This window comes from Triturus cristatus, chromosome 3_2 (assembly GCF_964204655.1).
Source record: "Triturus cristatus chromosome 3_2, aTriCri1.1, whole genome shotgun sequence".
Lineage (NCBI taxonomy): Eukaryota > Metazoa > Chordata > Amphibia > Caudata > Salamandridae > Triturus > Triturus cristatus.
Genome location: NC_140584.1, coordinates 1,165,684,923 through 1,165,709,539, shown reverse-complemented (window position 1 = coordinate 1,165,709,539; position 24,617 = coordinate 1,165,684,923). Strand labels below are relative to the sequence as shown.

General features: G+C 45.2%; 1 protein-coding gene across 3 annotated transcripts in view; it reads right to left on the bottom strand.

Moving 5' to 3' along the window:
- The window catches only part of CATIP (ciliogenesis associated TTC17 interacting protein), a 286,772-nt gene that overhangs the window by 45,752 nt on the left and 216,403 nt on the right, over positions 1-24,617 (bottom strand). For all 3 annotated transcript variants that reach the window (XM_085646977.1, XM_085646978.1, XM_085646979.1), the window contains 2 exons: positions 12,664-12,750; positions 5,950-6,117 (listed from right to left, as the gene is read on the bottom strand). In XM_085646977.1, coding sequence (XP_085503103.1) covers positions 5,950-6,117; positions 12,664-12,750 — 255 coding nt within the window. The remainder of the gene's footprint in view (positions 1-5,949; positions 6,118-12,663; positions 12,751-24,617) is intronic.

Sequence of the window (24,617 nt, the reverse complement as noted above, 5' to 3'; positions counted from 1 at the left end):
TCAAGATGACGCCGGACCGGAGCCCGAAGGCGCCAGAGAATATCTCATCCTTCCCTCTTGGGATTGTATCGATGTCCAGAACCACGGTGTCAGGAGAAGCCAACTCGGGGTCATTGGCATAAACAGCATAAAAGGTGCCTGGGCATAATGAGGTGGTAGAATCATGTTAAAAGACAGCAGTCCCATGGGGCCAACAGGCGCACCAGATGGGTTAGCTGCCCTTGCAAACCTGCCATACATCGCATTTAAAAAATGCAAAGGATCTGTACCAGGAGCCAGAAAGGAAGGGTACGGATACGGTACAGCCTGCTCAGGAACAGCTCGAGGCTGTAAGATTGGATCTGGTTGCGGCGCCAGAGACACTGGAGCCGATGGCGGAGAGGTCGGAGGTGAAGGCATTGCTTCCCTGGGCGTTGGAGAGCTCCTTGGAGTCGGAGAGTGAGCCAGTGTCGCCTGAGGAGAAGGGGAAGGTGAGATTTCATCCTTCCTGTGACGCCGCAGAGCAGGGATTCCAGACTTCGGAGACTTGTCCTTACAAGAACGGTGTCTGGAGCCATGACGCCGCTTCTTTTTGTGCTTCCTCGACGACTTCGAGGTGTGCGGAGCTGGTGACTTGGACTTCGACCTTCTTTGGCCACTCTTCTGCTTCTTCCCCCTGGCCATGAACAGTTTAGCTTCTCTATCTTTGAGGGCCTTCGGATTCATATGCCGACACAATGAACATTCCTCGATGTTGTGGTCAGACAACGGGCACCAAAGACAGTCATCATGGGGGTCCGTGATGGACATATGACCCCCCCGCATTACCTACAAAGTTTAAACTCAGACTTATTCTGAGTAGCCAACGCACTGCTACAATAATAGAAGAACCTGTAACAACATTAAAATACTAAGAAATGGAGAGTCCTGGAAAAACCGTTATGAGTTGAAGGCGCAGAAAAAAGGGAACTGACATCAGCACGCCGACGAGGTCTTCTTATGGCTCTGATGACGTTGCGTGGGGTCGCGAGCAGAGCCATTCCATTGTGATGTCCTCGTCGACGTGGGAGAGCTATGGAGAAAAGTTTCTGTGTAATGCTGTGCAAGGGGTAATTCAAAGGGTGAGGAATCCACAGGCAGATATAACCATCAGAAATACATTGTATGACCCAAAACAGGTAAGAAAACTGCAGGTAGAAGTCTCCATCTGATTGTTTCCCAACATTACCTTTCACATGGCATAAGATACAGAGTTCACCATTATGTTCTAGGAAAGAAAGACGGAATCACCTATCCCCTCCACAGAGGAGAAGGCAACTAACTCGAGTCTTCCAAAGAATATACCATAAACTCTGAGTTTACTCACACAATTTCCCAAAAAGTGAAGCATATATAATAAAATGTAGGTATGCAGTCCACTCAGAACAACCTGCACAATAAAACACATAGTCCAAGAGGACTTTAATGAAGGATGAACCACAGGAACATGTATTCAAAAGAATACAAAGCGTAGGCCCTTAATCCATCAGCACTGTAATAATAATGCACACCACACGAGTAGTGAGGACATACTGCCCTGAGTACTTTAACCAGTAAAGACCAGATCATCCCTATATACCAGACTTACCACTGGCATACCAACATGTCCCTATGAGAGACAACAAAAGTTCGAAACCATGCACATTTTAGCATACTGAACCGCTTCAAAGAAGCTTGAGTCAGAACATCTTCCATACAAGAAGAAACGTCTCTTGACAATAACCTCTTGAGCACAAATCTCATCCTTAGAGGCCAAGGGACAAAGGGAAATCTCCCTGGGTTATCTAAACTAATCCTAAACAAGGAAAAAATGGTACTGAGAATAAAATCTGCCCTCGCAAGACACCAAGGGCCTCATGTGGGTAGCATACCAGTTACCACTTCTAAAATACCGAACGATACCGAATCGGTATTTTAGAAGTGGTAACTGGTATGTAGGTAATGAGTCGGTATTTTTTACCGAATCGTTACTAGTCGGTAATTACCGAATCGGTATTTACCGATTCGGTAATGAGGCATACCTTCCCATTGATGGGAAGGTATGCCTCATTACCGAATCGGTAAATACCGATTCGGTAATGGGGGAACACATACAAGGGTGGCAGGGTGTCACATTGACACCCTGTTGCACCCCTGATTCGGCCATGTGTGCACATGTGGCACACATACATGCCCTAAGGGCATGTATGTATGCCACATTGCACACTGCTACGCGCGTAAAAATGCATTTACACATACATTCATTATTTACCACCAACTATAAGTTGGTGGTAAATACCGACTCTTAAACACACACACACACACTCCCCCTACATCTCGATTTTGCTTTCGGAATTTACCGAATCGGTAAAATTACCGATTCGGAAAAGTTACCAATTCGGTAACATTACCGATTCGGTATTATTACCGAATCGGTAATTTTACCGATTCGGTAAATTCCGAAAGCAAAGTTTGTCCCCCTACATACCAATGGCCAAAATACCGGTCGGTAACGGTATAATTACCGAAAATCGGCCGTTACCGACCGGTATTTGGCTACCTACATGAGGCCCCAAGTGTTCAAACCAACAACAGACATGTAAAATGCCCCGCAAAGCTTACTCGCTTATAAAGAAATAGTCAGCATCTCAAATATAAAGGCAAGTTACCCCGTAACAAACAACAAAAAAGCTATGATTCTGAAGTCCTTTGTCTGTCATTGAAATGTCTTAACGCTGCAACAGCTTGAATCCCAAAAAGGTGGGCACCATCAAATGGCATGTCGACTAAGCCAGGGCAGAGTATGCGGAACTCTGCGAAGTGCAAGAAAAACTCTACTGCGCTATGCGGAGCTAACCAAGCGGCGTAGTGCGTTAGATAATGCTGTTAGTGGTGATTTTCAGTGCTGGGTATTTGTCTGCACTGTGCAATCATCGCGAATGGCACCATGTACAGCGCAAGCAGGCACTGCTTCCTTTCTGCCACTCGAGAGTTTTTTTTACCCGAGCAGCAGCTTTCTCAATGTGAATGGACGGTTTCTCAATGCGAGCGGTCGCGAGCACACACGACCACTCGCAATGAGAAATCAAACCGCCCGTGTCGAGAAATCTCATTGGGAGGTTGATTTTCCTCCCTCCTGCTCGCCAACTTGACATTGACATTTGTGAACAAGGAAAAATCTCACAGAGAAGTGAAGTTTCTTCGCTCGCCATCGCCAACTTGATGTTGACAAGCTTGAGCAAGTAAAAAATCTACGCTCCGCGTTTTGGAACTCCGCAACCTCCGTCTAACGTGGAGTTCAGAAAACCCCGCAAACTCTGCAAGCAGAGCGGAGTTCACAGCCCAGGGTAATGTCGACCAGAGTCGACAGGACAGCTTCCAAGAAACCCGAAGTTGCCAACCAAGCCAGACGCCTTAATGCCACTGCCGATGCCTTTGCTCGACCCACAGAGACTGTTGTGTCCATACACAACTTATGGTAAGCCTAGCCGCCTACCATCTTTAATCAAATCACCAAATCCCATACGGCATGGGAATATCAACCCAGCACACAAGATGTATTTATGGATCTTGAGGCTGAACTTGCCACAGTAAAGATGTGTTTACCACATGCATCACGCCTCCTCGACTCCTTACTCACTGGAGTTTTAGGAACAGAATCTACATCCTGTGAGGAAGTCGCAACCTGAGTCACCAAGCTACGGGGGGGGTCTATGAATACAAACTGGATCCCCTGGCGCAGGCAGGTGTCCACGTGCAATATCTCAGTCCACTGAGGCCTCCATCTCAGACACATCAATGTCAGAAATGGGCTGAAAGGGCCCTGCCTCAATCGACACAGGCTGTATTCCCACAACCTCTTCCTGAGAAGGAATCAAAAACTGAATATTCCCCTCAGTCTGAATAGTTGACTCCGCATCGGTCGTCATACGATGTCTACACGGAGGAGGAGAGACAACTTCAACCGACGCTGTTGACGTCAGTGCCGGAGTCGACTGATCAAAGACTTGCATCGTAGGTTGAGAACACAAAGGACTGTGGACCTGCGCCAAAGCGGTGCCGGCTGACGTCAACTGGTGCCGATCCATGGACTCCAACAGCTCAACAGTCACCGAGGGCAAGCCCTCCGACAGCACCCTTCAAGTGTCCTTGGGGCCTAAAGGCACTCCAGAGGGAAATGGGTTCCTAAAGATGAGGTGCATGAAATTATAATATTCCCTCATCTGAGCCATCGGCGCCCTGGCACCCGGAAACATGGGGAGACGCAATGCAGAGTCGCCTATGGCCTCTTCAAACATCGAGCGGGAGGAGTCATGAGTGACGGCATCTCAACGTGGTGAAGTCCGAGAATGCAGCAACTTCAACTTTCCCTTACCTTTTCACTTCCCCAGGGAACAACATCCTCCAGAATGGCTTTGGCTCCTAGATCGACCCCGCAAATTCTCTGCCGGTACGACGAAGACAGAGGCTGGGAAGCCTCCGTGGACCATGACACATGTGCCGCCATCAACTTCAAACGTTGCTCCTTTAGGGACTTTTGTTTACGCTTCTGGCAGGAGCCACAATGCTTGGCATTGTGGTGCTCGCCTAACCACCACATACAAATTGTATGCGGGTCCGCCACCGACATATGTCGGCTACAAGACCCACGAGGTTTGAAATAGATATAGAAAAGGCACACTGTTCCACCGACAACAAAGTTATCGAGGTAGGAAAATAAATCGACCCGTGGAACTGCTTCTCTGGATCCGCATTTCAGCCCGGAAAAGAGGAAACTGATGTCCGTGCGCCGGAGGGGACTTATATGGCTCTACTGACGTTATGACCGGAGTCTACATCAGCGCGAAGCTGTACGACGTCGTCCTCTGGTACTGCTAAAAAATTTCCAGATCTGGACTTTACCATAACAACCTATATAAATTCCAGGAACCAGCACAGGCAAGAAGATAAAATATTGCAAAAACATACATCTTATGAAAATTTGCTAGCACCATCTTAGTGGGAAGGCATCATGTGAGATCACAGACTTCAGTTTCCACTACAAAGATAATTACTGACTTGGAAGGATTTCATCACACTTAATCTAAGGATGCACCAGATTCACTAACATTTGTTTGGAGATTTAAAAAAACACTTTAAGTAAAAACTAAATGTTATTTCATCCCACGATGTACCTGGTCATACAATAAATCAAGTAAAAAGCAGGTAATTGTAATTCCTAAAATATCTGGCTTAGAATATGAAACCAATCAAAATCTAACTATTGATGATTGGCTGTTAGATCTGAGTCTTTAAGTGATTCTGGAAGAATGTATGAAGGAAAGCAACAGGCCATTCATAAATGTAAAAATACCTGGTTCAAATTCATAGAATTGTGAGAATTCTAAGAGGAATAATATTAATTGAATTACAGTAAGAGTTTCCGTACATGTGTTTGGTTGAGCTGGTTTTTGGCTATGAGACGTTCCTCTTCTGATCGTTTCATTCTCTTTCTCGGTTTGTGCAATTTTGTTTTCATCACTTCCTTTTTATTTTTGTATTGTTAAGTAATTCTTTTTCACAGACATTCAATTACACTTTATCAAAGGTTGTTCGGTTAGTCCTCGATTTTGCTGCTTGGAAAATGAGTTATGTGACAGTATTTACACATCACGTTGGTCACTGTGATGCATAACATCTACCTAATTAGAAAGGTGAAAAAAGGGCTTAAAATGTGCCCTCTGCTTGCAGAAATTGGTAAAGCAAAGGATATCCAGTAAAAACAAACTGTGGTAAAGAATGCTTCTGTACTGTCACTGTAGAACATCAAATTGAGAAAATGTAATTTAAAATATTTGATCATCTACTGCTTGTCAAGAGACGGATAGTAACACTGTTGGGAAGGTTCCTGCACTGGCATCACACTATGTTGACACCGCTAGAGCTGGCACGGCCAGGTGGGGTCTCACTTACAAACGTGCTGGTGCTGAGATTAGACTCCATGTCGAATGCAAGGAAGACCATGTTCTCTGGGATCACCCTCCGCTTTGCCAGAACCCTCATGATCAGCAGGTTAGATGCTTCGGACACCAAGCCTTTCAGGGATTCCCAGTCAAAGGAGAGGGCCTGCTTCCGCACAACCTGAAAACAAACAAGTGAGACCAAAACATTAGATAAGATGTTGCATCCACTGATTTTCCTCCACCACACTTAATGTCTAACATGTACAGTACCTCACATTTTTGGTACCAGCACTAGTGCAGATCAAATCGTGCACCCAAAACGTGTAATGCATTAAACCTTAACATAATAGGACGTTGTGCCACTGTTACTGCATTTCAGCTCTTATACATCCCATATCCTTCCATTTCATGGCTAAGGGTCTAACAAAGCTCCATCAGTGCACCTCAGTGTCAGAATTCCAGGACTAAGACATTCCGCTTCTCCATGACGGTACCTCAGATGAAAAGACTTCTTATTACTATTAAGCAACTTAGGTTGCCATCTGGCATTCAACAAAATCTAGGATTCAGACCTGAACAGATTACAAGTCTAAAGTGGCAGGTGTTTTCTCCAAGCTCATTAAAGATTTGTCCAAATGCATGGTCTGGATCCAAGATTGCTGCTTGGCTACCGAGCTCTGACAGCCTGGGAACGTTAGTGACTGTAGAATGTAGCGTAGCTACCAGCCAAGACAGACAAACCTGCTTAGAACGCCGACCAGAGAACGCAGATTGGCCTGGGCCTGCTAATTACAGTGGTGGTTACCTGGGCATACGGTATTCTACCCTGTGAGGTTGGCCACGTGACACGCAACATGCGGCCAACCCCTGAGGGAGCCGGGACCACAGCCGTTGACCCACACAGGTGGCAGAAGATTAGGCCATGGTGCCGATGATCCAGTGGGGGGGCCTGAGAGACCTCTCCACCCTACCTCCCCATGGTGTAATCTGAGACGATGGCTGGTGGACTGCAGAAAATGTAACTATTTGTGGAGGACAAGCTGGTGTCACTATTTGGGAAGGAAAGCTTCTCCAAACTATTAACTGTTAAGAGAGCCCACCGCTTGATGTTGACCCATCCACCCCCTGGGGCACCCGCCCGACCCAGCAAAGCCCGGCTGTTAAACTTCAGGGACCGAGATACAGCGTTGCAATTAGCCAGGGAGAAAAAGGACCTTCAGTACAATGGATGTCTTGTCACATTTTATCCTAACTTCACCATGACTGTACAAGAGGCTCGACAGACATTTCATCCAGTGAACAAAAACCTTCAGGTATGCTGTACCCAGCCCACATAAAGATCACTCACCAGTACAAGCACAAGATCTTCTCTGACCCTCAACAGGACTGAGAAGCAACAACCCTCTTTTTGGGGAATCATGTCCTTGGACAGTACTACGTCTTGTCGTGAGCTAAATATGACAGTACTATGATCAATAAATAGGCAACACACTAAAAAACCCTAAGAACAGATTTCACTTCTTGCAAATCAACAGATGAATCCTTTGTAACTTTCCAGGCTGGAGTAGGAACCAGCATATAAGGATTGCCTAGACGCGGCCCACCTACGACATTGTAAACTGAAGATTGGATTTTGTTAAACTGTTGTTTCTGAACTAGATCCCCATTGGTGGTATAAGTTGCTATAGGAACTGGGAGGGGATGATTTACCAGCTACTTGTGGATGCTGGTGTGGGAGAGGCATGGCGTAACAGACATCATGGTGCGGGGAAGGAACATTTTATTTAGCCATCCACAATATGTGGTCTAGATTAGATTACTGGCTCACAACCTGAGATGTCAGTGCTTGAGTAGAGTGACACACAAAGCCCGCACACTTTCAGACCACTCCCCAGTACTTGAACTCACACTGCAAATGTGTCTTCAGTCACAATATTATGGCATCGGTTACCGAGACTGCTTAAAGACAGATGTTTTTTAAACGAAATATGTACTGACATCCAGAACTATTTTATGGAAAACAGATGGTCAATCACAACACTAGCTATGCTTTGGGAAGTGTTTAAAGTTGTGCTAAGAGGCCACTGTCTGTATAGGCAATACGGGGAATTTAAGAGATTATACCAGTATATGGAGACCTTGTAAAGGGAGATCAAAGAGACCGAGCGGCAATTAACAAGGAGAGAGGGTGGCCAACGCATGGAAGAGATCGATTACAATATCACAGAATGTAATGAACTTGGCGAATATGAGGTCAATTATCTGGACAAGTATGCTAAAAGTCATAGTCAAAAAAATCCTTTAGTTGGCTATTCCTACCCATTAAGTGCATTTCATAAATGTTAAAATTTACAGCTTTTCACTACATAAAATTTCATTTTCAAAAAGTTACAAATTATATTTGGTTAGTCCTTACCCTAAATTACATTTCATTGTATTAAAATTTGTATTCTTGCCTTATGTAAAATGACTCATTCCCAATTAACTAAATAATTCACTACAGTTCATTAGAACTGATAAAAAACAATCCTTTTCCCAGGTTAAGTCCCTCAGTTATTTAGTTGTAATAAAAAAATTAAAAAAACTCTTGTAAGTCCGCTTTTCGGAGGAGGTCGCTTATCAGTGAGAAGAATTTTACCCCTCGGCATACTAGTTTGATGGATGAACCTCCCATCCAGCTGATAACGGCTTGCCTACAGGTTCACAAGTTCAATTCCGGGTGACTGGTTTAAGAAGTGTCTTCCTCAGGTGCATGACTGTTGGGCATGTCCACATCAAGTGACTTATTGATTCTGTTCTGTAGCCGCATAAACGGCAGTTTGTGTCTTGCTTCCGGCCCTTCCATGTTGGAAGCAGATCTTTTGAATCATGAGATCCTAAATGATACAGTGTGAATCTCCTATTTGTGGCTGGATGAAAATACGCTGAGACGTATTCTTGTGGCCTCAGGTTGGTGTAAGAATTTATCACAGTCCAAGCATGTCGCCGTTTAATGAGGAGGATATTATCTTCCAAAAGTGACAGTTTCTTTGCTGTGACATTGCTTAGCCTTGTGAATGCTGCTCTGTCCATCTTGCTGTCCCATGCTTCTTGGCTTCCTAATTCAAATAATGCTTTCCCCACATGAGTGCCCCATAAATTAGATTGCTTTTGCTCCATCTGAGCCTTAAGCTCAATACAACATAGGTTGTTCAGGGATCCACACTCTGAGGCGCGAAGTTTACAGCACAGTTTTACAAAGGAGTTAAATCTTTGGAATTTTGGATTTTGAAGTCGGTGCTGGAGAGGCTGCTTTAGGGAGACAGAACACGGTTTTATATACCTTAGTTTGTAACTCATTCAGGATGTCTATTTCATTGCCATGCCGTATTTGCAAGCCATATGTCAGGGAGGGTAGGAGCTGTGCTGCAATTACTGTCAACAAATGGCTATGTGAAGGGCAACTCAATTTCTTTTTTAGGAGTTTGAAAGCAAATATTAATGATTGAACTTTTGATTTCATTGACGTACAACATTTGACTCCCCATGTATATTCATAAATACTTCTCTAGGCAGGCCAACTCGACCTGTTCACCTTTTATGTATCACTTATACGTTCTGAACCGAGTATCCACTAGGCGTACCACTTTGGTTTTCCTCAAGTTAAGCTCCAACCCTTTCAACCTGATGTAGCTTGCCAAGGCGTTGATCACTCTTTGCAGGCCGATCGGGCTTTGGCTCAGAACTATGTCATCTGCGTATTGAAGACAGGTGATGGACTCATTTGCCAATTTGGGTGGGTGGCTCTCTACGTTTGTCAAATAGCTGTTCATGTCGGCCAAGTACAAATTTCATAAACTCGGTGCCAGCGCGCAACCTTGTTTCAGGACGTTATTGATATTCATTTTGTCAGTCACTCCACTGCCGTCACCAAGCATCACTGCGCCCACATTTCGCTGTCTAACACAATTATTGCGTTGAGCAATTTTTGTGGTATACCCCATGCTTTCAATTTTGTCCAGAGATGATCTTGTGGTACTCTATTGAATGCCGATTTTAAATCTATGAAGCAGGCGAACAACCGGGCTTTCCCTCTTACTGCTTTTTCCGTTAACATTGCCAAGACTGTTAGGTTTGTTCTTGTCCCTATGCCTGACCTAAATCCTATTTGGGTATTTGGAATCACACATTTCTCCTCCTCCCATGTGATAAGATACAGGAGGCGTATCATTTTGCTTACACATCAATCAGGGCTATCAGCATGCAATTTTCCGGCAAGGATTGACTTCTGTTTCTATATATTGGGTGGAAGATGCTTTCTTTCCAAGAATTTAGAATCATGTTCTGATAATAAATGTGATTAAAAAGATGAGTTAAATTCCCTGCCTAGTAACCTGCAGCGTGGTTAAATTATGCATTAGGGAGACCATTATGTAAGGATGCCCATGATTTTTTTTTTTTTCTTCTAAGATGTCTAAATATTTTTCCACATGTTGGTTCGAGAATCAATACCACTAACCTCACACAATGGATGATATCCTTTTTGAAAATGCTTAGGAGTGGCACATTCACTTGTTTTATATGTATATACTAGGAGAAATGTAGGATATCTCCTTGGGCTTTTGTGTAAATTAAAATAATAAAGTCTTATTATTCTCTACGTTATTGTTACAGATCTGTTCCCCCCGCTTCCACCCGTTATAAATTATAAAATAACATGTCCTGAAGAAGAAGTAATTAATTCATTCAATTGAATCGAGGGTTGATTTCATCACCCGGATTTCTCCATCTGTGAATGCAGTGTTGTTCTGGGGTGTAGAGTGTGAGTGTACTGTGTGTAAGGGATGTGGTTGTAGAGTAGAGAGAGGTGTGACTGTGTGGGGGGGTGTTGAATCATATTTCTTAGTCAGCTGTGAACTCACAGGTGTTGAAATCAATTGGGTTATATGTATTGTATTATTTGAACAATGAGGACAGTCATATTTTTGTAAAAATGGTAATATTAATTGTAAAGAGTCATGGATTTTTCTACAATGTGAAATATCAGATAAATAAGTAAAAAAGAAAAAAATTAAATAAAATTTGTAAGAATGGCCAATTGTCTTGTGTGGAGAATAATGTTCTTTATGCCCTACTTTTGAGTTTTGAGAAGCCATTATTTAAAGAAATTTAGGTCTAGAGGGATTATTACCTTTGTAGCTTTGATTGTTTTTCCCCCTGCTCCCTGACCTGTCAAATAATCTCTTTTAGGGGAGTGCTTTGCTAACCCCAGGGCTTTTTGTCCAACAAAATCCCTCTATAATACTGGTTTTACTGGAAATCGAGTTAGTAGGGCCCTATCTTAGAACTGTGCATGCAAACCTAGGTTGAGCTGGTCAAACCTGGGTAACCTTGGGTCTCATGTTGACAAAGCGTAACATAGCTCGTCACTGGGGGGCGGCCCCCTCACCCACACTGTGAGATTGGAAGAGAGATATGGACTGGTGCATGTTGGCGGAAAAAGCACTCTTGAAAAGAGGGTGTCCAAAAAGTGAGGGGAAATATGGAACAAATGGAACACATACACCGTGAACCATATATGTGCCTCCAGTGGGCAAAACAATTTTTACTGCGATCAAGTCTGCGACAAACTGATGATGACATTAACTATGTGTGGGCAGAAAGGGCGGGGACCCAGTTATTGACAAACAATGTTAACGTATGGTAACATAGAATAATGCTTGGTCGGTACTTAACAAAAATATTGTAGAAAGGTTGTTCTGCTCTGTTACAATAAACAGATGATTTAAAAAAAAAAAATCTTTTGCACAAGTGGGACCTGAGAGAGGACTCTAGATGTGCATACTGTGGAGGGGAGGGTGCCAGCTTTTTTGTGCTTAGCATGGAATAATTTGCAGATCCTTACACATTAGGACAGGGTGTTTGAGATATTCCAACAAATTACAGAGGTTCTTCTGCGGATTTCTCCATTGGTTTGATTGCTGGGTCTGGTGCAGAAGATCCCCTATGTTAATAGTAAATTTACCTCCCTTCGCTCTACTGCTAGCCAAGCGACTGGTAGCAAAGCATTGGGGATAGGGCCGATGATCAAACAATGATTATCGGAGATCAAATATTGCAATTATCAACTTTAACTGTGCAAACAAATGATCCCTGAACCGTCCAGACCTGGAGATATATGGGCCCCGTACCACTATTACCTGATGGGTTTTGCAGAATCAGCCAAAGTACTCAAGTGCTGTTTGGAAGCCCGTGACCAGTGATGGTAAATTGCTAAGCATTTAATAATAGTACGTTGCACATGGGGGGGGGGGCCTTGGTCTGCAATGTACTAATGATGGGATCCGAATTGTGGCAGGGTCCGTTTTGTTGTATTGCTCTGCTTTTTCAAACTCAATGAAAAACAAATTGGAAAAAAAAGGATTTTTCCAAAGGCTGCACAGAACCCATGAAGCCTGGATTTATGTGCTCCCTCTGGATTACAAAGATCAGCCTTGATTAAGATGTGTGAGTCAAGCCCTGAGGAGTTGACAGCCCTGTGTATGTTTAAGATCACATAGAGCTCAAACAATACATCTCCAACCCAACATCGTGTCGTCTTTACACTAAAGACAGATTTACATTCAGAGCTCTTCTCTGAGATACCTGCACCTAAGCCCTATGGCTCTCCATTACTTCTCTGAGACCCTCAGTTCCACACGATGAAAGGATGGGCAGGAGAAGGCCCTGGCTCCATGGTTCCTACCTGCCCTTCTGTGATGACTTTGTCTAGGACCAGTCTGTCCCCTCTCTTCACAAGGTGTGTTTTCGTATCCAGATTATTGCCTTTTATCTGCAAATGAGAACAGAAAGTGTACGTTCAGCTAATTTATTGAGTAAATGTTATCACTATAAGTAGAAAAGCATGATTGTAGAAGTAGTACTCAAATAAGTGGTTGCATTGCTGACTTTTAACAATCTTGGCGAATATAACTCCACTGAATTAACAATCCTGATCAGTATAGAAGACAAACATTCACAGCAAACACGTGTTTCACCCACTGGCACGCCCAGGCTTTTTCAAGGCTTTCGCACATCTTCGTAAATAAGCCAGAAGATGCGCTCAGTATCAGCATCTCTCTGCATTCCTAGACTTGGTCCTTCCTGAGGCACTTCTAAGCACTATATCTATGGAAACGTTTGCTGTTCAAATGACGTATTTTGATAGTACAGGAAACCAGAACCCCAAAGATCCAAACATACCGTGAACGGTTAATGGCTGGGCTCAGGAGCCATGACCACAGTAAATCCAATGTACCTTTCTTATGGTTATGCCTGATACGTCAACGCCAACATTGACATGTCTATGTCTTTGAGCATTGCTGTGCAATTTTTTTCATCAAAGAATCTTTTACAAAACTCCCGATTTCACCTTGTACAAAGGTGCAATCTTTCAGTTTACCTTGACCAACAGGAAGATTTTTATGAATTGTTAGATCATGTTACCCGCAAAGGAAGATACATTTCACTCGGATTAAACCCAGTTAAGCTAGAAAATGTTGTGCAGAGTTTTTCCTTGTAAGTTTATGAAACTTTTCTATGCACCAAGGCACTGGACAGGGATATAAACCTTTTTTATGTAAAGGGTATTCATTTTGTTAGTTGTTATTGGTAAATAAGGATTATCTCAAGGATTAAATAATGATATCTCAACATAAGTTGTCACAAAAATCACAATCTTCACTTGGAAAAAAAAACGGTGCCAAGATATAAAAATTGCAAACTTTTCCATGGAACTAAATGAATGGTGTGAAAAATAAACTGTGCTGGTATCATTGAGAAGCCAAATTCATAAAGAATATAAACAGTCTCTGTGTTCCTACCAAGGACAATCAAGATACGTGGATGCAGTGTCTACATTTTTGGTCACTCACTGTCCAGAGCCTCTTACAACAAGCATTGGCATAGCCAATAGGTCTGACCTTTGGGACCTGCTGCAGGCGAGACCTATTGGCTATGCCACCACTGGCATTTACATAATCTCCCCTTGCCTGAATGTGCCCTTGTGTAACGTAACCGGAGCTCATGTAAAGCGCTCCAATACCTTCAGGTAGAGTTCTCGCCATAGAAATCTGCATTAAAAAAAAAAACACCGTGCCAGCCTGCCTCAAGCGCTTCTCCCGAGCAGCCCTGCCTGCCGATCACATAATCTCCCCGTGCCTGAATGTGCCCTTGTGTAACGTAACCGTAGCTCATGTAAAGCGCTCCGATACCTTCAGGTAGAGATTGCGCTATAGAAATCTGCATAAAAGACAAGACAATCATGGGATGTTGAAAAAAAACTTCGGTCTAGCCTCCCTAGTCATCCCGACTCTGATAGTCTGATTTTAAGAGAAGAAGCTCTTTCAACCCCTGCCACGAGCGAAAGCAACAGGCAAAGATTCCTTGTGCCATCTAAATGTAACAAGCGCTTAAAGACAACGGCCCCGGCGAGCGGCGCAAACAGGAAAGGGAGTGGCCTCCTACAATAATAAACAAGTGGGGGGGGGAGTGTGGCCGAGCGCAGGGACACGCAGCATTTACCTTGCGGGAGCGAGCGCGATAACTACAAAGAAATGTCACTAAAGCTCGCCCCCACAAGGGAAACACCAAACGTGCACGCGTTGCAATTGAAAGCAATGCAAAGCGTGCACGTTTTTGGGCAAAAAAGCTGATTGATTCCTAGAGGTCCCCTCCTATGCAGGGCATGCGCGCTGCGTGAGACCTAAAAAGGGGTTAGAGCCCCTTCTCTAGAGGAGGTGGAGAAGTGTGGCTCAATGGTTAGAGCGGCAGACCCTGATGCAGAGGTCTGGCCCTGACCAGGGTTCAATTCCCGCCTCGGCGGGTCTTGGGCTCAATTTCCCCGGACCCGATAATTCTCGCCTCTGTGCCTATTCTAATCATGGGTCTCACTCTGCAACTCTGGGCAATAGCTTGCTTAATCTCCACAACAGCCCCAAAAGCGCTAGGATGCCTGGCTTTCACCTTGGGGGTGCCCAGGAGTGGGCACTTCACAGGGAAAGGCCAGGAAGGGTTCCACAGCGGTATGTGCACAGCGCCTGAGAGACCCTTTCGGGGGGTGCGGAGCGCTATATAAATGTACTACATTTACATTTTAGAGGAAATGAAGGATGTCTCGGATTGTACTCTATTACAGCACTTATATAGCGCTTATTGCCCTTTGTAGGCGATGAGTCACATGTATGGATATTCAGGCTTTTTAGGTGTTTTACAACTCATCCACAGCACAGCACCGTTTTGCAGGGCAGTTCTAAAGAGGGTCCCTTTAATATACTGTGTGACTCGTCGCCCCACAAAGGGGGGATATTGCAGGTCCAAAAGCCTTAAAGCTTTAGTACACATTTGGGGTCATTTCTGAATCAGCTGAAAGCCGTGTTTGTGGTAAAATCATGAATGACAAGAGGTGCAGGAACAGGCAGTCCTGACTGCTCTGGACATTTTACCAGTTCAGAGCTTTTGAAATTTCCGGCTGTGAAAGGGCTGAAAAGGAATAGTGTGCACTAATAAAGATTGTGATGGTAATTCCCCATTTTCAGGGCTTCCTTGAGGGGGTGTGGTCATATCATGTTGTTCATGGTATTCCTTAATACCACCATAAATGACACTAGTAGTTAGCTTCCTGGGTGTGACAATACTGCTTCAGTAGTTTCACATCTGTCTGAATAAGGGCCTTAGTGGGGCGGTCCACACAAGGAACCAAGCGCAGAAAGGCAGTGCAATAGCGCTCACACAAAAAACAAGTGGTTCCGCCCCTTCTGGCTCATGGAAGGGTGCCTAGGGCCTAAATGTGTGCAGCCAGGTTCCAGCAGCAGCTACTATCTTGTGGTTTAAGTCCTAATGCTTATACAATTAAAAACCCACCGAACCTATCAAAAAACGCATCCTAAAACTTCAAACACAGACTCCTAAAAGCGCACCCAACGTCTCATTTCAGATCCCTACTTCTGCATATAAAATGGTGCAACAATAAATGATCTTATCTTCTTTACAAAAAGACACGCTTAATAGAGGTTGGCATTTTACTCACTGCTCCATATCATCACATCCAAGAAGACCCCTCATGGGCTTAGGCCCTTTCACCTACCTACACAATAGAAGCAACCATCTCGCTTTACAACAATGGGACTATCTTTATACAATCATATGCTCACAATCTGGTCATCTTTGACACCATTTTCCCCATCATCAAGAACACAATGTCTAGTAACGAAACCTCACCCTCCCAAGGTCCCCCATTTCCTCCGACAACCCCAAAATCCACAAAATGTGTCCTCTCACAAACGTGACATCTCAGATAACCCTACCCCTTCCCTTCTTTGCTCCGCTATAGGGATCTGTGTACCAAATAGCAACTCTTATATGGCATTAGGAGTGCCATAATCCCTCTCCTCCCGTTCCCTAACTAGTCAACATGCACAGCAGAGCAATTAGATCAGAGTCACTTAGCCCCTTATGTTACACCATCACCCCTTCAACACCCCCGACCCCTATACACATTATTGTGGACACTGCCATATTGCCCAGGAATCTCGGCTTAGCTACACCGGTGTCACACCCATATTCTGATCTTCCTAACCAGGCCAGCAACGTGACTCATAAGACCCTTGTAACTCTTCATAACCAGTTGCTATTCTCCCCGCTTCGTGACACATTTCACATTTCTACCTCGCCCCTGCATCTCTCTAACCTTTCCTCCCCTGGACCACCCACCCTCACAGCTCCTGTCCCCAAATGCGAGGAACCAGCTCCCACACAGCTTTTGAATCAATACTGGATAAGATTTCACTTGCCCTTCAACAAATCAAGGCTGATGTTCAAAGCCTTTTACACCCCACCTTTGAGTTACCTTATAATAGGAAGTCTAGTGGGTCCCTGAAGACAGAGTGCCTCAACTACACACATCCCTCTAAATCCTGCTCCAGGCTCTCTGTGCATCCCTTACCCACTGTGGCCTTATCACAAGTGGCCCCTATACACCAAAGATAGAAAGCCTCACCCCTCCCTAATGACCCCTCTCGGCCTTTCAGAGTTAAAGACCCACTCAAAGACAAGGATATTATAATGTCTTTACTCTCTAATGACCCATCATATGCTGTTAACACAGATAATTTGTGCCAAATTGAAGCAATCCACTCTGCCCCGTTTGGAGAACTGATGGTAAACTCTAGATCAATAAATAAGAATAACCTCACTCGAGTCCCCACCACTACTCCTCCCTCAGATGATCCCAAACCACAGATTAAATGCATGATCCTCAGCTGCAGATCAGCAGTACGGCATTGCTGCCGACATTGCTGCCGTCATCCTTGCTCATGATCCAGGCATTCTAGTGCTGATGAAAACCCGGCTTAACGACTCATCTGCACCAATTATTGACATACTATGTGCCCCCTAGCTATGACCTCATCAGGCTAGATAGATCGGGTATACATGTATACATCGTAACAATCTATCAGTTAGACAACTGCAATCATATTCCTTGTCGTCAGGCGAATACCTGTGCTTCGAGGTCACATGCAGCAACAACAACAACATGCAAGCATGCAAATTCCAAGCGCTCTACCACCCTCCACAAGACAATCCCCCTTTCATAGAACAGATCATGGAAATCATCTCAACGAATGTGGAGGGTCACGGCACCCAGATCTACCTTGGAGACTTCAACCTACATTGGAATAACATGAATGACTCATCAGTCAATAGCCTCAAATCCTTCTTAGTAGACCTCAACCTCACTCAAATATGTGATAGCCCTATTCACATCCAGAGAGCTACCTTAGATCTTGTCATTGGTAAGATCAACTCCATTCATCTTGGATCCATCGGCCCCCTGTGACTAGACGGACCACCATTGCATCTCCTTCCTCATCACAGAATCGGTGAGAACCAATAAAGCTCAGCTAAAGAACCCAGACACTGGCAAAGAAGTCTTAGAAACATTAACTTATATGATCTGACTTCCCGGACTGGTAACATCCTGCCCCCTTTTCTGTACATGTCTGATGTCGGCGACCTTACTGACCACTATAATCGTCCATTACTAACATCTTGGACTCAATGGCACCCCTACAGCTAAAAAGAATGCCCTCCAAAATCTCCAGACCTTGGTATCATGGTAGCCTAAATACTGAAAGAGAAATCTGAGACTGGCGGTATGTTTGTGGAGATCCTCTCCCTTCCTTGACCATCTCACTCAGCTGAGATCTCTGAGAAATATACATAACAAACACATCGGATGCTCCAAAGCTAGTTACTTCAGAAAGCAACTACAGCAAGCCAAAAACAGGCCGAAAACATTGTTTGAACTCATCAAGCTTCAAACAAACAGCTAACCTAACCCTCCCTCAATGGAATTCTGTTTGCTGCCTAATTGTGAGGAATTTGCTGCCTTCTTCCGTGAAAAAACAACAAAGATCGAACTGGAACTACGGGCAGCTTTGGAAAATCTACCTGTCACCTAATCACCCTCTGAATTTGGTGTGCCCCTACTTCTTCTGGTTCTCCCCCCCAAAAAAACAATGCTTCTTGGAGACTATTCAAACCTTGGACGGGAGCACATTCACATAACTCTGGCTACACTGAAACCATCCAACTACTTCAGCGATACCTTGCCATCAAACTTCTTCAATGAGATCAGATCATCAATATTCCCTCTTTGGACGAAGATAGTTAACACCTCTCTGCTTCAAGGTTCGATTCTGGATTGCTTAAAATTGAGGCAGGCCACCCCCATCCTTGAAAAAACGACAGCAGACCATACTAACCAACACAATATTTGTCCAATCTCCAACATTTCTACTTTGGCAAAGCTCCTCGAGAAATGCACACACACCCAGCTACGTAGCCACATTGAACTTTTTCCAATTGCTGGACCAATTCCAATGCGGCTTCCGTCAGGGTCATAGCATGGAATCCACTCTTACCCACATTGTTGATGATGCACTACGAATGCCGGACCTAAATGAATCGTGCCTTTTGATCCTCCTCGAGCTATCGTCAGCTTTTGATATGGTCGAACATGATACTCTTATTGACCTACTGGAGCATAGGATGGGGCTATCAGGGTTGTGCTAAACTGGTTCTACTCATTCCTACACAATAGAACACAAAGACTCAAGGTGAATCAATCTCTGTCTAACCCCTCTTAGCTCACTCTGGGGGTGCCACAGGGGCCCACGCTTTCGCTCACTCTCTTCAACCTGTTCATGCAGCCTCTAACAGAATCCTGAAATTGTCCAACATCCATTATCCCATGTATCAACTGTACCTGAAAGTCTCCACCCCAGTGGACATCAGGTCCCTCAACTCAGCACTTCAGGAAACACAAAGTAGGTTAACTCTCAAAATCACCTGAAATTAAACGCTCTCTAAACAGAATTCCTCCTTATTGTCCCAGCCAAACAGTCTCCAGACATTGAAGAATCGATATCGATGCACCAACTAACAGCTCTTAACTGCACTACAAATATAATTTGATTCCGCGAGCTCCCTGGGAATAATGCTAGATAAGCATCTGAACATGTAGAGGCATATTAGTGCCAGTTGCGGCCGGCATGACTCGCGGATGGGGGGGCAAGGGGTCGCGCAGGTAGGGGGTCGCAAGAGGGGTGGAAGGAGTTTAATTACAAAAAACTTACCTTGCCCAATCCAGTCCCGCATGGTCCCCCGTCGTCTCTGCTCCTCAGGGGAAGCAGCCCAGGCAGCCTCTCTCCCCTAAGCCAATCACAACGCTGCAATGGCAGCGTTGTGATCGGCGGTGACATCGACCACACTACAGCTATGGGGATGCCATTTTTGCTGCATGCAGCCTACATGGAGAAAAGGCAGAGTGCGTATGACTGGTTTGGTCGGCCAAACAGTCAGCGCCCTCAGAGTGGGCAAGCCACTCCTCCCCTGCCCTAGAGCAGGAACGCCCACCTGCCCGCCCTCAACAAAACCCTTCTGCTTTTTCGCAGTGCGAGAAGCAGAAATATAAAATGGTATTGTGAATATCATTTTATGTTTGTGCTTCTTGGACTGCGAGAAAGCAGTAGGGCGACGCTCCTTCACCCACATGGAGGAGCCGCCCCTGATTAGTGCTCTCAACAACGGAGCGAACTTCCAACCGAGCATCCTAAGGAAAATAAAACCGTTCCTACCCCGCAACGACTTCAAGATTGCGGTGCAAGCCCTAGTAATCTCTAAACTGGATTATGGTTTCGCAACACTCTGTGGCCTTCCTAGATCGAAGATGGCACCACTTAGGGCCTCTCTCAACTCCGCTGCAAGGCTCATTACAGGCTCAAAATGTTATCATGACATCATGCCTGAGTTGAAGTCACTAAAACGGCTCCCGTATGAAGCAAGGATACATCTAAAAGTTGCATGCATGACCCACAAAGCTTTACATTTCAACACCCCAAAATATCTTGCGCAACAACTTGAGCTCTCTGGGGGCTCTAAATCCTCTAGGGGTTCCAGCACTTTACGGCTCAAGCCACCGAAATTCCATAAAAAGAAAACCTACAATCAAGCATTCTCGGGTATTGCACCAAGAATTTGGAACTCCCTGCCACTTGAAATAAAACAGAATAATCCCCCAGCTTCCTTCAAAAAGGAAGATAAAGAGATACTGCTGAAGAAATTTCCGGGCTAGATCCCTAATCACCCTAGAACTCGCTCGTTTACACTCGTCTTTCTCGAACTCTTATGATTGTTATGATTTGTTATGTTCGTTTCTTGTCTGGTTGTGCTGTGGTTTCCACTTCCTGTACCTTCAGAAGTGCCAATCTGTAAAGCGCTCTAATACCCCATGGGGTCTTGTTCACACTATATAAAACTTTTAAAATAAAAAAGAGGTAGAGGAATATACTGCACTTGCTGCTTGCATGTGCTTTTTGGCTGGTCTTCCAGGTTTATTGGAGAACGTCCTAAGTTCCACCATGCCTTGAAGGTGGGTGTCCACTGCCAACATCACATGCAGGACATGCTGCAAGGCAGAACCATGAGGACTCATGGAAGTCACATTTTCATTCAACTGAGACCTGGACCACAATGCTTCAGTAATGAGACCTGGACCCGGAAGTACTCAACCTGATTGTGAAACATTAATCCCAGGAGTAATTATAAAAGACAGTTCAGAAGTGAGGACACCAGAACCAGAGTTGTAGATGTGGAAGTGTTCTCTCACCCAGAAGTAAATATTTGTGAACTCCCACAGAGACGTTATTCATGCTTGAGGTGCCAGATGTGAAAGATGATCACTCAGCAGGGAGAAGCCCAGAGACATCTGGAGTAAAGTATCACCTGGCAAGGAGCAGTCTTAAAATGCAAGGATGTCTAGATTGCAAGGACCACTCCTAAACCAAGCCGGGCTGCTCTCATGTGCTGGGGTCTGGAAGGCTGGCTCAACCAGGTTCCACCAACAGGCTCAGGTACGCTGATTCCAAAGAAAAAGGATATTAGAAAGCATTCCTGGAAACATTCATATCTGGAACCTTTATGCAGATTAGCCTAGTAATCGTAAGCATTCCACTAGCGCTCATCAAAGCGAGAGCGCAGAAGAAAGTGCTGATGGAATGCTACAAGGCATGGAGTGGGGCAGGTATACACACAAATTGTGGAACAAATATGTATATGAAATGAGTCCAAGTAGATGAGCTAGTGCCGATATTGAGGTTGTAGAACCCAAGTTCGAGTGCCAGTGGGTGTATCTGAGGGGAGCGCATCCGGGATTGATTACCTGGTGCAGAGTTCAGTGAGGACTGGACGTTGCTGTTGTTTCCGACTGCTGAACAAGTAGACATGCACAGCACGTATAATAGCTGCTCTACCATACCCTGCCATACACAATATCAACACCTGTTCCTTCCAGGCTGTGACACTGCTTGCACGTGTAAGGGACACAGTGAACAAACATAGCGTTGACCTGCTACAGCACTGCGGCTCAATGGAAGCTTAGCAGACTTAACTCCGGTTCAGCATGGGGCAGGCTTCCAACAAAGGTGTGAGGGGCCACCAGGCGCGCAACACCCATTGGGCTCACCGGGCTCCATTGTCAGTTTGCTATGCCAATTGCGCCTTAGTGTAGGAGGTGCATCTAGCAGTTTGTGACGAAGCATAAAGGTGTGAGAGTAGTTTAACAGGGGACTTCGAGCATAATAAAAGGCAAAGTGCGGGGCGCTCCAATGGTTCTAGGATTCCGTCTCCCAGTAACGCTCACAGAGCGTGGCGCGTCCTAAAGAAATAAAATTGTGTTACTGCAGAGGGTACTGCTAAGCTAGAGACCACTTCCTCCCAGGTACGTATCCTTCGATCCTTAAACAGATCTCCCACATCATGGATGCTGAGACTGTTCAATGAACAAAGCGCCCCATGCTCTGAGCTGAGAGTGAACCACTGACACCATTCAACGTGCAAAAGAGGCGAGTACAATTGAGCGCCAGCATGCATCTTAAGCAAAATGTGCCAAGCGTGAACTATAGAGTTAACAGAGTCCAGTACTCCGCAGCGTCTAATAGGCAGCTGAGTCAATAAGCGTGGCAATGGATTCGGGCTAGCAGCCACCTTTTCAATTTGGAGGTGCGGCAAATTATGCGGGCCGTGGATCCAGCAATAAGCTTGCCAAGCTTGCGCCACTCTGTAATATAATTCTAGGTCTGGCACGCCCAGGCCACCTGCAGTATAAGGTAAAGTGAGTATGTCTAGTGCTACCCACGGAGTCTTGCCCGCCCAAGCCAGCCTGTTCATCAGAGTTCGCAATTCTTTGAACATATGTTGGGCCACTACTATGGGTATATTGACAAAAGGAAAAAAAAAGCGGGGAAGCAAAACCATTTTCATTAGAGAAACTCTTCCCACGAGCAAGAGAGGGAGCCAAATCCATCTATCTATATCATCGCCTAATTTTGCGATAGCTCGACCGTAATTCGCCTGGATCACTTGAGCAGCATCAGAATGTATTTGAATTCCCAAATAGCGGACCGGATTGGATGTCCACTGGAGAGGAAAGTCAAGTGGAGTCGGCATTGTTGCTGGAGATAGTGGAAAAATTATTGATTTGTCCCAATTGATTTTAAGGCCTGAGAGACCACCAAAGCGCAGTACTTCACGAATTACCGGGAAGAGGTGGACGTCAGGGTTTCGAACATATAATAGCATGTCATCAGCGTAGGCCGAGACGATTAAGTTATAGTTAGGGAAACGAAGTCCCCTGTGCCCGTGGTATTCGCACAGTGCCCTCAGCAAGGGTTCAGCGGCCACAGCATAAAGTAGAGGAGACAACGGACAACCCTGTCTAGTGCCTCGCGATATTTGAAATGGGGCGGAGACCGTGTCTCCGGTACGCGCTCTCGCTGATGGTGAAGTATACAGTACCGACACTAGTTGAAGAAAGACGTCACCAACACCCATGTGTCAGAGCACAGCGAGCATAAACTTCCATTCGATAGAATCCATGGCCTTCTCCGCATCTAAAAAAAACAGCAGCCACCTTAACCTCTGGTCGGACATGCTGAAGGACACCAAACACAGTTCTTAAATTGTATGATAGTGTGCGGCTCGGTATAAAGCCAGCCTACTCCAGTGCAACTAATAGTGGCAGTAATGGGGATATACGATTAGCTAGTATTTTAGCAAATATTTTTGTGTCAACATTAATTAATGAGAGTTGCCGATAAGAGGAACAATTCCTAGGGTCTTTATCAGGTTTTGATAATGTAATGATCAGATCCTGGCACATGGACGGGGGCATGATGCCGGAAACACCCATCTGTTGGAACAGAGTACTCAGGTGGGGAATTAGGATGTCACTAAAAGCTTTGTAAAAAGACACCATTAGCCCATCTTGTCCCGGGGCACTGTACTCTCGCATGAAATGTAGTGCCAGTCGTATCTCCGTGGCCTTAAGAGGCCGCATTAGGAATTCTATCTGTCAACCACGGCAGCTTAATGTATTCAAGGTAATACAATATATCTTCATCTTCGGGGGCAACCCGAGAGCTGTATAGCTCCTGATAGTATCTACGAAATCGTCTGTTACTATCACCCTGCTCTGTAAGAACAGCGCAGTTCTCGTCCAGCAGCTCGGCAATGGCACCAGTCTCAAACCTGCGGCGGGCCAGTGCCACTAACACCGAGCCCGGCCTGTCAGCCTCCCCATAGATCCTAGCTGTGGCATATTTTCCCATATATTCGCCATCTGTCTCTTTATGGAATTCATCAAGGGTGGTTTTTAGTAGCTCCTGTATCTGCGGGTCGTTCCCAACGGCCACCTCAGCCTCTAATTCAGCCAGTCGGGATTCTAATAGAGCAAGTCCCCCTCTTATAGATTCAAAAACAGCTACCGCGGCCCACCACAAGCTCATCAGACTCTCCAGGAAGAAAGCACTTCAGGACAGAATCTCCACCAACACTCATAACAGCAAGGAACTCTTTGGTATCATCAAAGAGTTCGCCCAACCCAACAGTGAGTCCACAAACATCACTCCCTCCCAGGACCTCTGCAACAGACTCAGCGCTTTCCTCTATCACAACTTCGATGACAACAACCCTCACGAAAAACCCCGTCTCACCGCTCCCAGCAGCATGCAGCCGACACTTGACAACTGGACCGCCCTCAGCATCGAAGACACTCTGAGGATAATGAAGACCACCCACTCCGGGGCACCTATGGACCTCTAC